Source organism: Drosophila gunungcola (assembly GCF_025200985.1).
Source record: "Drosophila gunungcola strain Sukarami chromosome 2R unlocalized genomic scaffold, Dgunungcola_SK_2 000013F, whole genome shotgun sequence".
NCBI lineage: Eukaryota > Metazoa > Arthropoda > Insecta > Diptera > Drosophilidae > Drosophila > Drosophila gunungcola.
This window is the reverse complement of record NW_026453171.1, coordinates 1,502,292-1,519,060: the sequence shown is the minus strand read 5'-3', so window position 1 is coordinate 1,519,060 and position 16,769 is coordinate 1,502,292. Positions and strand designations below refer to the sequence as shown.

The following is a 16,769-nucleotide window of genomic DNA, read 5'->3' as shown; positions in this document are numbered from 1 at the left end:
AAGGGAAAGCCATAAAAATGGACGCCTCGCATGTCAATCTTTATTCGAAAGAGTGTTGACGGGTACTAGGTAAAGGTTATGAAATCATTAGAATAAAAATCCACATGTTTACATTAACTTTTTTTCATCGAATTCCACTGCGAACCGCATTCAATTAAATTCAAAGCTAATTTCGCTGGTAATGCAAAAATAATTTTGCTAGCGCGAAATTGCATTTGCATTCCATTAGCATTCGCGTTGGTCGGTCAATTTGTTATCAAAATATGCCAGACCAGCAGAAGTGGCTGGGTCAGGTCACTTAACCGCATTAAAACCGTCAGTAGGCCAGTCGGCCGCAAACTCATTTGGTGCATGAATGTGCATCAGCAGCACTACTAAATACAATATTTTCCAGAATTTGTATTTTCTTTTTTACCAATGTGTATATTTATGTAAACAAAATGAGTTAGAAAATATTTTTTTAAATTATTAGTTCTTATAAAATTAATTTGTCTCAAATTAATTTAAATACCTTACTTTCAATAGAGGTTAGTTAAGATGAGAAGAAGGTAAGGGTTTTTTTCTGTGAGTATTTAATCAATGAACACTTAACAGGTAGAAAACTCAGGTAGATTTTAGAAACCATAAAATTTGATATGAAAAAAGCTGTGTTTTTTTAATTACCTTGTTCAACACATAATTAATGGGATTAAAGTTGTATTTTTTAATCTATGCAAATTTTAAGGGTTTGCGACTGAACACTCAGTTTAAACAATGTTAGACAAGGTAATCTTTAATATTAAACGAAGAACTCAAAAACTTATGATTTGGCTAAATTTTTCTTCTAGTGTGTGGTGTGTGGAAAATCCAACAGAATGGCAAGGATATGGGGAATGGGGCCGGTTGGGCAAAGTGTGAAAAGTAAAGAACCCCAGGGCTGCTCTTCTCGCACCGAGCTAGAAAAGTTCAGTTTAAGTCAAATATTGGCCTGGACCAGCCACCGCCACCGTCTCCGCCTCCTTTTTGTCCTTGCTCTGGGATATTAGGCGAGAAACGGCAACAGGACAATGCAGACTGCAATAAAAAATATAATCGGAGGAAAGGAGTAGAGGATAACAAAGCTGAATGACTTGCAGTCAGTTGAGGGCAAGCTTAAAAATCCATGCCGAGGAGGTATTTTCATCAATTATCCAAGCATAAAATGCAATTGAAATTTCCACAGGGGCGGATCAAGATTTTTATTATGCTTTATACTCGCCACCAATTTTTACCCCTACCATTTGGAAATCGTAAATTTACAGTTGACAGCTTTTCCAGCCGAAGGAACGGGAACGTGTCGGCTTATGTCGGGCCTGGCTAAGTGCATGACAATCACAGATAGTCGGATAGCCAAGGGGCATGGGGCAGGGGCAGTGGGAGGGGCGAAATGTCCTGTTTCGACCCGGTTTCGTTGTTGTTGCAACAAAGGACCATAAAAGTAAACAAACAAACCGTTCGACATATTGCAGCCGAAGAAACAAGAGACAGTTTGATGGACAGCCTGTCAACGCGCAGTCGGTTCAAATTTTGCCATTGCATATAGTACTATGACTTTTGTAATGGTTTAAAACAATTTGATGTCATCTGAAACTCAAAAGGGGCAATGAGAACAAACTAAAATTGGGTTTCCGCTTTTTTATTGTTTGATTCTTTAATTCATTTTGCGATACCAAAACGTAAATGTTTTTATTTGTGATAAATGTTGTCTGATTATCATTTACGTTGCGAAAATAATATATTTATTTTAATTTTATAATTTTTTCTACGACATTTTAAATTGGTTTTCCGAAAAATTGTATTGTTATTTATTTCTACTCAATTATAAAAAGGTGCTTTTCCCCGGTCCTTTAAAGCCATGAAAATGCTTAAGTGTAACTCAAAGAGAGAATAAAATAATAATATATATTTATAAATACCTACTATCAATTTTTTTTATTAAATTTTGTATACATATTTACTGTTAATTCAAAAACAATCCATCGAAAAATGAAGACATTCAGCATTTATTCTAAATGTCATGTGCAAGCTAACTTTAATATTTGAATAATTGATCCCGGCAAGCCCAGTAAAAATTTGACATAATATGTGGACAAGTCCAACAGTAAACGTATGGAATTTGCAGTGTTTTCTGATTTAAGGGATCTAAGGATGCCGAGAATTACTGATGTCAGTTCAAGGTGTGGCAGTTTACGGGGTGCATTATCATGTAAATTAATTGCACTGCCCGGCGAGGCGTATTAAGATGGCCACTGTCACTGACACTGCATTTCAATTAAATCAACACATTGATTTAATTAAATTTCAACCGTTTTACGAACTCAAGTTACTCAGTTTACCCCCTTTTATTGCGTTGCGGTTGCGTTCGATGCGTGGTAGTTCAATTAAAAATGCCATCGATATGCGCAACTGCATAATTTATGCAGAGGAGTTGCCATGCACTTTCCACAGGCTGCTCTTCATCTTTCAGAGCGGAGCTCTTAAGTATATATATATTGCTGAGTTTGTAAACGGGTGGGGAATTTTTTCGTTTTAAATTTTTTATGCCCGTACAATCAGGGCATTTCAGCATTTTGTAAGGAAAAAACCAAACATTAGCACATCGTATAAAATAAATTATGAGCTTGGTTAACATTACTAATTTCATAATACTTTTCCGTAAAATCCTTGTAAGTCCAACAAATGGCTCCATTAGAACGCCTTTCAGGCGCTCTTCAAGTGTTTTAATTACAAAAAGCGCGACAAACGTCAAACAAGCAGTCAAGAGCTGCCTCTACACATGCAATTCTAAGCCGCTTAATTTGTTTACACGAGCCTTGAAACATGCTTGAGCCGCCTTAGCAGTTCGTGCCACCTAAATTTGGCTTAAACGCTGCGATCCACATTTTGACAGCGAAGATATAGGCCAAGACTTCTCGCTTAGGCCTTTGGCCCGTGTCAACAATTTATTTTCTAATTTATGCATGAATAATTAGGCACCACCATCCCAACCTGTCGCAATTCACACGGACTTTGGCCATAAATGAGGGTTGTAATTGTACAAATCCAAATTTGCTAACATTATGCAGAGAAACGCAGAAGTTATCTCTGTTTAAAATGTTTTTTTTTTATTTTGCAAAGGTGCTTAATACTATAAAACCAAAAACAATGAAAGGATGCTTTAAATGAAAATACATTTTCAAACTAATTTCAATGCTAAGAATGTTTAAAACAAACAAAGGAAATAAATATGTGTGCCTACTTGATTACGTTTATTTTTAATAATGTCTTTTTTTTTCTTTTTTGAGCTGACATATACAAATAAGTGTAACTTATGTTCCTTAAAGTAATGTAAACTAACAAGAATTCAATAATTCAAATACTCTTCAAGTGTGGGGTAAAAACTCCAGATATACACACAAACTACCTTCAGCTCATCATTTATTTAAGATAAGTTTTTCGAGAAATTTATTTCAACTTTTTCTCAACTATTTTTCCTGTAAATTTGGCATTTTATTTGTTTGACACGTGCAGCGATGAAATTTTATATTTAGACGGGATGGCAAACTTTTGGGCCACATAATGGCTGTTGACAATTGCCAAGGGGGGAGGGGGTACGAGGACCCCACAATATTTTAGGCCTCGCTAAGTGCGATGAGTTTGCCATTTTATTGTATTAAAAGCAACAGGCTGTCCAAACAGTATACACTTAAAGAAATCGCCTAGGGCGCTGAGTAAGGGCCGCCAAAATTGGAAAATCGTACTGCCACGTCCTTAATTATACTTCTCGCAGTGCAGGACAAGTTTTATTAGCAGGCACAGCAGGACATCGGAACCCACCAAATGAATTACCTTTCCTTAGTCCCCCCCTCTCAAACAATGGGAAATGCGTTTTGCTTGTATGGGGGACAGAAACAACTTTCATTATTCCCATAAATACCAACACTAGGGGTGGCCCACCAAAGGATCAGGGATACGGGGGGCTAGTGTTTGCTTAGTGACTGCCAGGACTAAGGGGAAATTCATTTACTCATTCATTCATTCATTCTTGGCCGACGCAAATTGATTGTTTACTTAATTCCATCATCGATTTTGTCGCCCGGAAAGGTTTTTAATCAACACCAGACGGGGCCCTCGTGCTGTAATTCATTGATCATCGTCACAATGCAAATTGGTAAAAATTAATAACAATTATAATTTACAAGCAAAAGGCATTTTGCGGCCAGCTCGGCAGCTTGGCATCATGCGGTCACAGCTGGTACACTGTGACGTGCAAAGTGTAAATTTTTCCCAACCCCTAATAGTTAATTATTAATTTTGGCTCGGAACTTTGAGTTTTCACTTCTGAATTGCAGCCAACCGGCAAATCATACGCTGCTTTTAGTAATAGAGTAAGTGGAAGTATAATTGGAAAGGTTTGTTAATTAGCTTCGGCTAAGGGGTTCATTAGCCGGTAATTTCGAAGGCTTTGCGAAATTTAGGGAATATTAAATTGGAATCAAGGCTTGGCATCCTGATAAAGTAACATTTCAATTCCTTTAAGCTACTTTAATAAGGGGAAATCTGAATGCTACATATTTAATGAAAATTAAAGATTGAAAATTCTCGTTCCCAAAGTATATTTAGCATCTTAGTGAGGGAAGTACATCAGGAAGAAAATTCAGATAAAAGACAATGCATGCATTGAGTATTAAAAATATAAACTGTCAAAGTATCAAATTCATAATTTTGAGATATTTAAATAATGAATTAGGCTTTTAAAAAAAAAGAAGAAGGAAAGCACTGATTTTTAGATAGCTGATTAAAAAAACAAGTGATTGCTTAACATCCATAGCTAATGCAATTGACTTTTTCGTTTTTATATGCCCAAAGTTCTCGGATTCTTGCCATATTTACCCGATTTCCGACATCACGTGGTAATGCTAACTGACAGGTGGATAATTGAGAAAGAAAAGCAAGATAAATAAGTAAAAAAAAAGAGAGCATGTGAAAGCTTTTAAGTGACAATTATGTGGCCGCTCCGACCTGATGCGAATTGACGTGCACAAAACTTTTGCATTAAATATTGCGGACCAAGCGCAAATTAATATTAATTGTAAGTGTTCCATTTCGCGCAGCCAGACAAAACAATCGCTGGCTAAAGTAAATTGAATTTATTACGGACATGGATTGTCGGGCTCTAACCTGGAGGGAAATTTCATATGCCGCTGATTGAATTTGGCACTTTCTTGGAATTCACATAGGATTGGATCGGTGTGAAGCGGCCGGGGCATATTTTATTAATAACTCGCCTCGCGTTCTTGTGGCTTACTTTTTATGCATTCAGGAAATTTAAATTGCGTAATAATAATGAGCCCTCGCTTTCCTTAGGGGAATAGCGAACTCAACGAATTCGCAGGACAAAATTCAAATTGCGAATTCGCTATCTCGCTTTCACTCTCTCTTTATGTCGCTATCTCTGTTTCTGTGTATTTTCAAGTTGGTCATAAATTCGTGTCCAATATTTAATGAGCTGAATGTTTTTGCGCTCGCTGGAAGTGGTGGGAGTGGCATGGAGTGCGGTCTTTAATGCATGCCCTTAAATTGTTTATGGGGCGTATGAGTAACGTGCGCAACGCATTAGGCTGCTGATGTGTGGCAAATGCGTTTGGCAGCGACCGAATCAGCCATAAAACCCGCTTTAACCTGTCAGGGCCACGTCTCTCGTCTGGCTTTTGTCCAAATTTTGGCCTTGTTCGCTCTCTGTCACATTAGCCAACTCATTTGCGCTGCATGTCGAGAGCATCAAGTCACTCAAACGGTGTGCAGATGGAATTTCCAGTAGACAGGCAGGCGCTTAAGCTTCATTTCTGTCGCTTAAGTGTGTTGCAGCTGAAGGTGTTTCTGCATTCACGTTTGGTACGCTCAATTTGAGTAAGTTCATTCTGGAATGCCCCACGTTGGGCGTCAGTAAGTGCACCCGGCCATGCCCCACGTTGGGCGCCACGAAGGACAGTCTTTATTGGCCTGTACAGAGGAAATCAATGAAATAACTGCATAACTTCATTTGTCCCCCTGCCTTTGGGGTGGCATTCAAGTGGCACGTAGCGACAACACAGCGGAATCGAACCGAACAGAGCGCACACAAAGCGATTTCTCAATTTAAAGTCATTTTGCGTTTTCCCAGTGAACGTTGGGCGAATACGAGTTGCCGGGCCAAGTGCTCCCTGTCCTATACTGCAGTAGTGCTGTACTGCTACACTTCTACACTGCTGTACTGCATCCCTTTTCAGGCAATGGACTCTTTCCCTATCCCTTGGTGACACATTTTTACCGTTTCCAGGCAACGCATTGCATTTTTATGCGAGCTAACCCTCACCTTGGTCGGATAAATCGCACCCTGCGACACACCATCTTGTTTGCTAATCGCCCAGCCGCAGCAGGGTTTCCTGCTATGTTTCGCTTGGTTTCGTTAGATATTCACGGGGAGTCTCAAATTTCAGCAGATCCGCAATGTCGAGCGAAATGGGTTTCGATTGGATTTGACAAACGCATGCAAAGTGGGCAAGATGTAACAGCAAAGTGCCGTCAAAGTATTTGGGTTAAACACCCAAATGTAATCGTATACAGCCCGGGAGTGCTGAAACTTGTCAATATGAAATTGTAACATCAAACATCGAGAAAAGAACACTTTGAAGAAGTTGCAAAGGACAAAAATGTGAAATTGAGATGCTGAGATGTATACTGTCCTGATTATTTATAGGTATGCGGTTGTATAACTGATCTTAAATATTTAAGTCAGGACAAAAGTTAAAGTCCAGTACATAATAGGCATGTTTGTCGCTTATGTGGATTTTGCTTGCTGAAGAACTTTCACCTATTAAAAGTATCCATATAAATTTAATTAACTCCTCAGATCAAATACATATTATCAGCTCACTCAGCTTTTAATAAAATCACATTGCCTCTGTTTTTGAGAAAAGTTAAAAACTTGTTGCTCGGGGGAACCTTTTAAGGGAAAACTTTTAGACAAGCTGGCAACACATTCAAATCGAATCGATAGCCCCACGCCCCTTCGCTCATATTAATTAAAGTTTGTTAATGCATTGCCATGGCGAGCGAGTAAAAGTTACAACGAAAATTGAAAACTTTTCTCGCAATTGAAAGTTGTTTAAACATTCATAAGCTTTCCATTGCCCTTCCCGGGGAGAGTGGCTCCGTCCCCAGTGCGGTGGCAACTCGTATAAAAGTAACTAAACTAAACGCAACTGGAGCTAAACGGCCCTGTTGCGAAATGGTCAGCACTTAGCTAGTGCCAGGCCAATTATGAGCCAAGTCAAAGGACGGAAAAGAGGAGAGGACTGCCTGAATGGCAGCCGGCAATCAATAAAGCTCCATTTGGGCTACCGTTCTGTCAGTTAAAATTGCTCAATTGAGTGCCGAAAATGTCGAAACCGTAAGCGTGTAATGCCAGCTAACAATGCAGGGGCATTTTGGCCAACTTAACACCGCCCCAGCCGCATTGTTGCAATGGATGCGGTGCGCTGTGGTGCTTTAATTACTCGAGACGCCCTGGCTCTGGCTCTGGCTCCTTTGTGTATTTGGTCGTCACGAATCTGACACGGGGCTCTGGACCTCGGTAACCTGGCTGCAATTAAAGTAAGTGGCGCCATTTTCCTTTCACACTGCCGTCGCCTTTTCTTTTGGCCAAGTAGTGGTCCATTCTGCCCTGGTCGCCACTCCCCGCAAGCATTAATTTGCGCTGACAAACACCCTCAGCATAGTTTCCACTTTGGTGAGATTTTTCATAATTGCCACCCAGGTTTTTATTACTTATTTTGCTGGTTCTTTAGCATAATTCTGTGTGATCAAAAGGACATATCTAACTAATACGACAACTTGGCTTGTTCAAATATTTTCAAATACTTTTTATGTTACTTTTATGAGTCTAGAATTGTTAATTTAATTTTCTGTAAATATTTTCCTCAATTACTGGCCCTTACAAAGAGCAGTGCTGAATTCGTTGCTACTTTTATGTCGTATCTTTTTTGTGCTAAGAGCCGACATGCTTGTGATTAATGAGCTCAACCTTTTTTGCAGCGCTTAAATAGTGACACAATTTATGGGCTAAAAGCTAAGTAAATTCAGGGATTTGTTTGCAGGAAATTTTAAAGAATCTTGATTTAAGAAAAACTTTAATGATAGACATAACTTTGATAATAGGAAATTACGGATAAGACTTCAATATTATAATTCTTGTATCTTTGTGAGTTTAAATTACTTTTATGCCACAACTTTTTGGCACTCACTCAATTAGAGACACTTCATTGACATTTCCTCTGTGCTTACTTCTTATCAAGTTCGAAGAGGAATTATTCAAAAGTAAAAACCAAGTCTGAAATTTTTCACAGCAAAATAAACATCCATAGAGACAAATACATGTAATTTGGTCGAATAATCTTGTGTAATCTCTGATTTCTGTTGGAAAATTGCCCACCCTGTGGTTGTGCGGTGTGAAAATGCCAACACGGCAAAACGAATGCGGATTTGAGGACCAAACAACAACAGTGGTAACTACTAGGAAAACAATGGAAATGGGAAAATAAATTGAAATGAAATGATTTCTCTGTGGCTTCTCCTTCGAAAGTGGTCCTTGGTCCCTTGGCGGCTTCTAACTGGTCCGTTGGTCCTTCAGTGCTTTGCTCCATGTCCTTTACCGGCGTCTCCGTTTGGCATTTTGATCTTTAAAAATTGCTTTGAACTTTTGGCATAAAAAATCGTAGCCAGATAGCTGATGCGAAAAGCAGAAGCCCCGGGATAAACTTATACGCTCATGGCTGATGGGGAAAGTTCCTTGGCTTGGATGGGGTTTTCTGGGTTGCTTTATAGTGGTCCAAACCGAAAAGTTTGCCATACACGAAATGTGTGTAAACTGTCCAGGCAGCAGCTGCTGTTGTGTATGTGTGCGCGTATGTGTGTTGGCCATAAATTCAATTTCCAAACAGGGGCAAAGGAGGCCAACGCCAAGTCTCATATTGCATGTGCGAGCTGACTAGATGTCGCGTTTTTTTTGTCACTTGCAACTGCAACAAAACTAATAATCAAAGAAATTTCATTACCTTTACGTCGTCAGCGCACACCTGGCGTATGAGCAATTTTCAGTGTATCACATATTGATTTTCGTTTTTGGGTGAGGGGGGGGGCAACTTCTATATTTAGGCAGCGAGCAGCTGGGCACCTGGTTGTCGTTTGCAGGAGAGTAGGCGCTTGACACTGGTCAAAATTAATTATTTAATTAAGCATATTATATACGTATACTTCATTTTTGGAGCTTTTAGCCAATAGAATGGTTAAATTTAATCAGCACCGAGCTTGGGGATTGAGAATTAAATTATTGTGGCTGCAGCCAGGGCCGAGACAAGTGGCCAATGGAAGGCAGCATGGCAAATGGCAAGTGGCCCGGGCTAAGTGGCACAAAAGATGGCAAAATTGCTGCCTGGCACGCATTTGAAGCTTAAGAAATGGCCTCCATTCGACTCCTCTCTCAATGGGTGTCCTTTCTTGGCTGCTGCTTCGCTGGCTCCTTTTCGCCTTTGCTCCTTTTATTATTTGCAAAATATCATGGCCATAATTTCGTTTGGCAAGCAAATGTTTCAGTCGCTCCCGGGAGAGGCAATCGCCCAGCACACTTGAGTCGATGCGGACCGGCAATAGTTTCTTGTTTCCCAGCATCCGCTTCTATTTCTCTTTCGCAGCACGAACGGAAGAAACAATAAATATCAACAGGAGTCCAAGAAAATCAGCTTTATATACTACATTATCAACGTATCAGCAACTGACCAAATACATTTAATAACTAAGTAATAAATAAACAAATACCTAATCCAACAACTGTGCGGACCAAAACGCGGAAAACTATTCTAAGCAGTAAAAATTAATGTGAGACTTGTGCTTGTAAACAAAACGAAGACCAAACAGTATCGGTTATACGGATCTAATCTAGGAACAATTATATTTAGCTTAGCTTTAAGTGTACATATGACCAGAATGGAATACAAACTTGGTAAAAGCTTTAAACTAGTCAACTAAGAGCGGAAGGGGCAAAACCAAACTCGAATTTTGCTGTCAATTCTCGTGTGTAATGTGTAACTGAACTAGTAAACTGTAGACTGTGCTATAAACATATTCAACCTATTTAACTATAAACTAACTAACAAACATATACAATATATTATTGTCGATAAAAAGCATTTAGACCGGGCAAACAAAGATCGCTTTCAGGTAACTAACAGCAACTAATAACCAGAACCAAACGCAACACATCAGCAATCTTTCCTGGGAGCTTTCCTTGTTGTGCTTTCGTAGATCTGTCTATCTGTCTATCAGTGTTCCTTATGCATTTATGTGACTGCTGTGTCTGTGTCTGTGTCCTTGCCTGTGTGTCCATGAGTTCCTAGCACGATATATTGCCATCCTGCGAGAGTCCTTCTGCAAGATGATCAGCAGCAACTTAGACCAAACGGCCAGTGGCAGCGGCAACGACAACAATAATAACAATAACAATAGCCACAACGGCAGCAACAATTGCAGCCGATTAAGTAGCGTTCGTAACTACAAGTTAGCTAATTGGTTTCCACAAGTAAGTTTTGTTTATCCTTGATTTCGCCCACCCTATCATCTATTCGGTTTTCATTTCTCATTTATATTTGCACGACAATTTTCACACCGCACCTGCAGATGGCTTCATTCATGGCAAATCAAATTAAAATGTTCACTCTGTGGCAACACACACTCACAATGACGTGCAAAGTAAGGACTATATCCCATTGTTGTCGCTGGATGTTGTCGGAAAATACCGTAGAATGGGATATTAGGTTACGGTGGAACTATATAAGCAGAAACAAAGAACTCTCGAAATTAATGCATAGTTAAATAAATAATAGAATCTTTAAATTTAATGAAATATTTGTACTAACATTGCTAAAAGTAATAACAGAGATTTTAATTTTTGCCTGGGATCATACATTATTCGTGCATACAAAAAACATTACTCTTAACATATTTTAGCTTGATAAACTTTTAAAAAAACGTTAACATTAGTTAAAATCAATTAACTACTTTTTGCTTATTGTATCTAGTTCAAAGATCCACTTAGATTAAAATGATTAAAAAAAAGTAAGAAACATAAACAGGTGAACCATAATAAAAACTCAACTATACACGAACTCTGCACAGGGTATCATTTATTTCGAAACCACTTTTTTTAACCAAGCTTAGCAAATCCTTTCACAACATCATCATCAAACCACTAGTCTTCGTATACAGCTTCTTGGTCTGTGGCTCTGGATTTGGATGCATTGTGGTTGATTTTTTCCATTATATATTTACTGAATACATATATGTAACTGTTTGTATTGGTTCAAGTTGTGCATGTGCCTTGGTTTTTGCTTTGTGCTGACACGCCAGACCAACTCTCGTGCATGGTATGATAAACTCTTTGAATCGAAGTATTTGGTCTGAAAGAAGCTTTGACGGTCTATGGCTTGAGTTTTTTGTAATCGCCTTGCAACCAGCAGATTGTGTACAAAGTCGACTTGGCGATGAGTGCCAGAGTCAGTTTTCGGTCAAAGCTAAACAGGTTGAGTAAGAAGACCCGTTTGGGATGCATGGCCAGCTTGAGGGTGAACATGGAAAGCTGAAATCAGAGTTCAAAAAGGAAGTTTAGGACACTTTTATATAGAACGACCTAACCTTTCTGGAATGGCCAGCAATTTTTAAAGTAATTTTGCGTTCCCCCTCAACAAAATAAATATTTCCGATTAAAAAATCGGTTTTAAAACTGCCCTTATCAATTTGTTAGTTATTTAATTCATTTTTTAAGACACAAAAGAAACCGCCCAACATAAAATTTACTTAGTTTTTACAAGTTTAACTTACCGATTCATTTGTTTAAATTTTAAAGTAAGAAAGGACTATTCAGCTACTTACCAATCGATCCATTCGGTATGTCTCACGTAGAATGCGTCTTGAGTCTGCTCTTAACGTGGCAAACAATTCAGCAATGTCAGTTCCAAAGAACAGATTTAAAGCATCCAAAATGTAGCTGAATACCACAAACACCCTCATGGACAGGCTCAAGTCTAAAGATTTTGGGGCAGCCACGATCTGGAATATCTCGTAGCCATAGGTTATCTGAAACCAACTCTTGCAGGCCAAAACGCACACCGAAACATGCCCATATTCGTAGTTGAATTGGTCACAAAGCTCCAGAACTTTTGAATAGAGTTTGAGGCAGTGTGCCATCTTCCTCAAGCGATTCCTCTGTCTCGATTTAGTTAAAATCAATGTCATCTGATCATTAATCAGCTTATGGATTCGACAAATCTGCCAAAGAGAGCAGTAGAATCCAATGACAGCAGCTAGCATCATGTTGTAGAGTAGCCAACAAGATCCCACATTGAGATACAAATGTTCGGGAAGTAGTCGGTTCAGATAGATGGGATAAAAAATATGGATTCTTATTAGGGTCACCACAACAAACAACATTTTCATGTAAAATCGGTTTTTTAAAGTCGATCCGCTGGGCTTTCCCGTAAAGTATTTCTGCTCCATTTGTATTAGACCATTGGCCAACTTTCGTAGTCGTTGACTTTTTTCCCAGCATGACTGCATACAGAAGACTGTAGTTCCGCCCAGCGTAAGAATGGTGACATTTAACCGCATACTGCCAGCCGAGTCATAAAACATATGTCCCAAAGCCAAAACGCAGAGTACATGGTGGATCAGACAGTACATCTTCAGCTTCCAGGTGCCGCAAAATTTATTCCTCTTTGAGTTGAAATAGTAAGTGTTCAGACCGTTGAGAGCCGTAAACTTTGTCAGTGCACTATAGAATTGCGAGTTGGTTGGACGCATCTTGAAAACTAGCAGAGTGCAGCTCTTTCATGGCTATTTTATAGGCTTGCAGTCAGGCCAATTAGGCCTGTTATTATAGTTTTGCCGTTCATCACAAAGGTGGGCGATAAATAGGTCAATGGGGGGTCGTTAGATGGCTTTGAAAAATTGTTCACACATTAGGGATCGATTTACAGGACCTGGGCAATCAATTACTGGACATTAAAGTCATGGTCTATTCAAATACGTATTATATATATTAATTTAATATATACTAATTAAAGTGACAAAAAAAACAGTTTAATTTCAGTTAAAATGAAAGTACTTACCCAAAAGCATACAAAAGATGAAGAGCCAGCGACAGATATGACTTTCAATATGGATAAATCAAATACAGAGTGGGAACTGCAGAGAAATCTCAATAACGACGACACTGACAAAGCCCCATTGTGTGGCAAACTATAATAAAAAGTATGGATGTATAAAGGTCCTGTGGGCACAACCTCCTGGTGGGCAATCAATACTGCTTTTTAATGAAGAAATAAAAGCGGAATGTCCACTTGTGTTGTTCGGACAGTGTCGTAAAAATTGTCTACATTTTTATTACGTATCTCGGGCTGGGGCAAGTCAGGCCGTGCCAAAGACCGTGAAAAGATCGTATCCTGTCTGCCATTCGTCTGTGGGTCCTTACCAGTGTGTTGGTATTCCTTACAAATATAGTATCTCCCACTCACCAGTCTAATGGTCTCCACGACCGAGGCACGCACCAGCGCCTAAACGCGTGCTGAGCTGGAAAATATTCGCTTTTGTGGTTGGGAAAACCACCTAAGCCACCACCGTACCAAATTTTTCACCAGCGACAAGTGTTTATTTTGGCATTTCGCTGGAGCTGTATTTTTTCGTTTTTTTTTTTTTTTTATGCCCGGTCAGCGTTTGACAACGCACTCAACCCGATAGGAAATGGTGGCAGGGGAGAGTCCTTTGTTGGCCTAATGATTATTGCTTTCGGTTCGCTTTTTTCGGTTCCTGCATCGGCATTGTTCGCCTTTGCGAAAACATCGCATATTGTTCGCCTGCCCCTCGCTTTTTTTTACGACGATTTTCAATGGACGTGAAAATACTTTTTAGGGTAGAACTGAAGCATGTCCTCCCTTCGGCCTGATAGGGATTTTAATGTTATTTAAATGATTTGCTAATTTGGGAGAGCTTATGGGTTCCGCACTAAAACGCTTCATAAATAATCCCAATTAGAAGGCTGTTCAGCTCATGAAATTTAATGTATGTAAACTCCCTAAATTGATATAAATAAATTTAACTAAATGTGTTACCCATTCATTATTTATGCATTAATGCACATTGAGAGTTAGGTAGCACAATTTACAAGGCTGTCAAACAAGTATGATTATAGATTTTTGAACGTGTCTAAAATACCCTTTGAAAAATGTATTTATTTTGTGAAAATACTTAATTAGCATATCTCCTTGATCGTATAAACTCTAGTTCTTCGAGTTCTTCTGGGTCGCCTAGTTTCTCTGGTCGAAGGTAAATTGCCCCCTGTTGATGTTTCATACTGCTTAGTTGTTGTTTTAATTTCAGCAATGGTTGTTGCACAAGTTATTATAGATACGGCCTGCGGTATTGACTTGAGACTAAGTATAGATTTATGTTTGGATTTTGGTTCAGGTTTTGATTGGTGTTTTTTAATGCAATTTGTCTCACATTCTTTTTTCGAGTATCCATCAATGCAATGAAGAGCCTCCCTGCATTTTCCATTTCTAAGAACCCAGAGTGAACGCAGGGGCTCGCACATTACTCGATGTTTTAGAAGCACCACTCCAAGAGTACAGTAGTTTACGCCTAAAATTAATATAGATCTTTTGTTGAGATTCTAGTTTTCCGGAAAAATCTCAATCTTACCTGGACGTTTATGAAAAGATTGCACTGTATTTAAAAAAGGAATTAACAAGAACACACCTGCAGTGTTTCTCATAGTAACTTTAACTGGCAGAACAAAATTTCATTTGCTTATACTGTGAAATTTAAATTGTCCAAGCTTTTAAATATTATGTAATCGACTGTGAAATTTGTGTTTCTTAAATGAAAAAAAAAAAAACAATATAAAAGGCAATTTGGCATGGGAACCGCAAAAGTTTTTGTTATTTTCATTATGTTTATATAAACCACAGGATTAATAATTGTCGGAACTTGTTTTAATTTGTTGATGAAAAATGGACAGTGTAAGAACGCTATTAGTTCAAATTGGGGTATTACCCTATTAAAACGACTGATGATGAACTGCCATTTGTAAAGAGAAACTTACTTTCGCTTTCCGCATTTTTCCCCTTGTGTCCGCTCTTTCCGACGTTCTCTGTAATTTGCCTTAGAGCTCCATAATTCTTGGCTATAACAAATGTAGAGGATTATATGTGCAGCTGGGTCAGCATTAAAATATTTGTTTTGTTTTAAATGATTCTTTAAAGAGAATTCATAATAGTGTACAAAACAGCTTTTACACACGCTGAATTAATTCATTTTATTAACAATGCTGTATAAGCCAATGGATAGTGTAAATGTTTAAAGGGGATTAATTGTTTTATTTGTTTAAAAAGTGAAATGTTGGAATACTTTTTCCTTTTATAACATGTTTGTGTATCTATTTTTATTTTTCAATTTTATTTAAATTTACATTTTTGTTACATTTATAATTTTCGAAATAGTTGTATAAATAATACTAAATTGAATCTCTTAATTGAAAACTTTACTTACTTATTAAACTAAGATTTTTCCAAACTTATTATTTTACTTACTAGGTTTTAATAAATAAATCTGCAATTATCCCCTGCAATTATCCAAATCAAACTGTCTACTAAGACTAGCTAATGATTATGCAGAGTGTTCGTTTTTGTTACAGCTCATCGCAATTTCCATTGGTCTACCCCACATCCCCCTCTTGTTTTCTGTTGGCTTTTATAATTAAGTTTCGTGAACGCAATCATTTAGAGTGTTTGGAGTATTGGAGCAGACGACGCGCCAATGGCTTCAGACCAAAACAAATTTATGCAAATTTCGATTCATTTATTTTTGACACAAGCGGGTGCTCTCACTTCGCCAGACTCATTAAGGAGGGAATTCGCTGGCTAATTGAACGGAAATCTCGAGCTGATGACAAGAGAATCGGTTGATTCCCGTCAAATATATTTGCAAGCCGGCTGATTGCACCCGATCAATCAATCAATTTGCCAACCCAATTGCCTTTGGCCTTGTGCATAAGAAATATCAAAGCAAAAAGAGGTGCAGCTTTAAATTCCGGGAAAATCTGGCTTACTCACAGAACTTCCGCCATTTCCTGCCGTTCACAAGGACATTGTGTAGCATTTTCGAAGGGACAGTTGGCCCAGAATGCGGTTCATATTTCAATTTCCGGAATGGAAGGAGCATTTCAGATTTTTAGCTTTGAGTCCTCCGTTTGCGGACAGTTGCCAGTTTGTTGCTGCCCTCTGTCCGTTCTAAAGTTTTTCTCATTTTTGGTAAAAAAAATTCTTTTGGACTTTAAATTTGATTGATACTACGGAAGTTGGTTTGTTTCCTCGAGCGTATGGCTCTCTAGTTGATTTATGTAGTTTTGCCATTTTAGTTTTCTTTTGAAATCTCGGGATTGCTGGGATTAAATGTGGTGTGTTTCCTTAAGCTGTTGGACTAAAATGCTGCTGAGTGTCATTTAAATATTAATTTGTTGTTTTAATTGGATCCCCTGGCCATCTCTTTGTTGTTGTAATTTTAAAATGGTTGTGATATTTTTTTTTTTTTCAGTACTTTTTCATTGAACAGCTTGCATTTTTATTAGCAAAAAAATGTAATAAGCTTAAGGGCACAGAAAAAACTATATATTCTATAATTGCCTT

The 16,769-nt window shown here is 38.3% G+C and overlaps 3 protein-coding genes across 9 annotated transcripts in view; 1 reads left to right on the top strand and 2 right to left on the bottom strand.

Annotated features, from left to right (window-relative positions):
* The window catches only part of LOC128256264 (potassium channel subfamily T member 2), a 99,846-nt gene that overhangs the window by 45,226 nt on the left and 37,851 nt on the right, over positions 1-16,769 (top strand). For 2 of the 7 annotated variants that reach the window (XM_052986552.1, XM_052986551.1), the window contains exon 2: positions 9,729-10,254. The exons of the other annotated variants lie outside the window; for them this stretch is intronic. The gene's annotated coding sequence lies outside the window, so the exon portion shown is untranslated. The remainder of the gene's footprint in view (positions 1-9,728; positions 10,255-16,769) is intronic. 7 annotated transcript variants of the gene reach the window in all.
* On the bottom strand, positions 11,346-13,019 carry LOC128256265 (uncharacterized). Its single transcript, XM_052986557.1, has 2 exons — positions 11,962-13,019; positions 11,346-11,668 (listed from the first exon to the last, which is right to left on the bottom strand). Exons 1-2 carry the CDS (start codon positions 12,886-12,888, stop codon positions 11,510-11,512), a joined length of 1,086 nt encoding a protein of 361 aa, XP_052842517.1. The 5' UTR covers positions 12,889-13,019; the 3' UTR covers positions 11,346-11,509.
* LOC128256268 (uncharacterized) lies at positions 14,296-14,857 on the bottom strand. Its single transcript, XM_052986559.1, has 2 exons — positions 14,785-14,857; positions 14,296-14,724 (listed from the first exon to the last, which is right to left on the bottom strand). The coding sequence occupies exons 1-2, from the start codon at positions 14,855-14,857 to the stop codon at positions 14,336-14,338; spliced, it is 462 nt and encodes a 153-aa protein (XP_052842519.1). The 3' UTR covers positions 14,296-14,335.

Coding starts and splice junctions, on each gene's coding strand:
- LOC128256268 (XM_052986559.1), bottom strand. CDS start 14,857: ATGAGAAACACTGCAGGTGTGTTCTTGTTAATTCCTTTTTTAAATACA. Junction 14,725..14,784: donor ATCTTTTCATAAACGTCCAG/GTAAGATTGAGA, acceptor TATTAATTTTAG/GCGTAAACTACTGTACTCTT.
- LOC128256265 (XM_052986557.1), bottom strand. CDS start 12,888: ATGCGTCCAACCAACTCGCAATTCTATAGTGCACTGACAAAGTTTACG. Junction 11,669..11,961: donor CATACCGAATGGATCGATTG/GTAAGTAGCTGA, acceptor CTCTGATTTCAG/CTTTCCATGTTCACCCTCAA.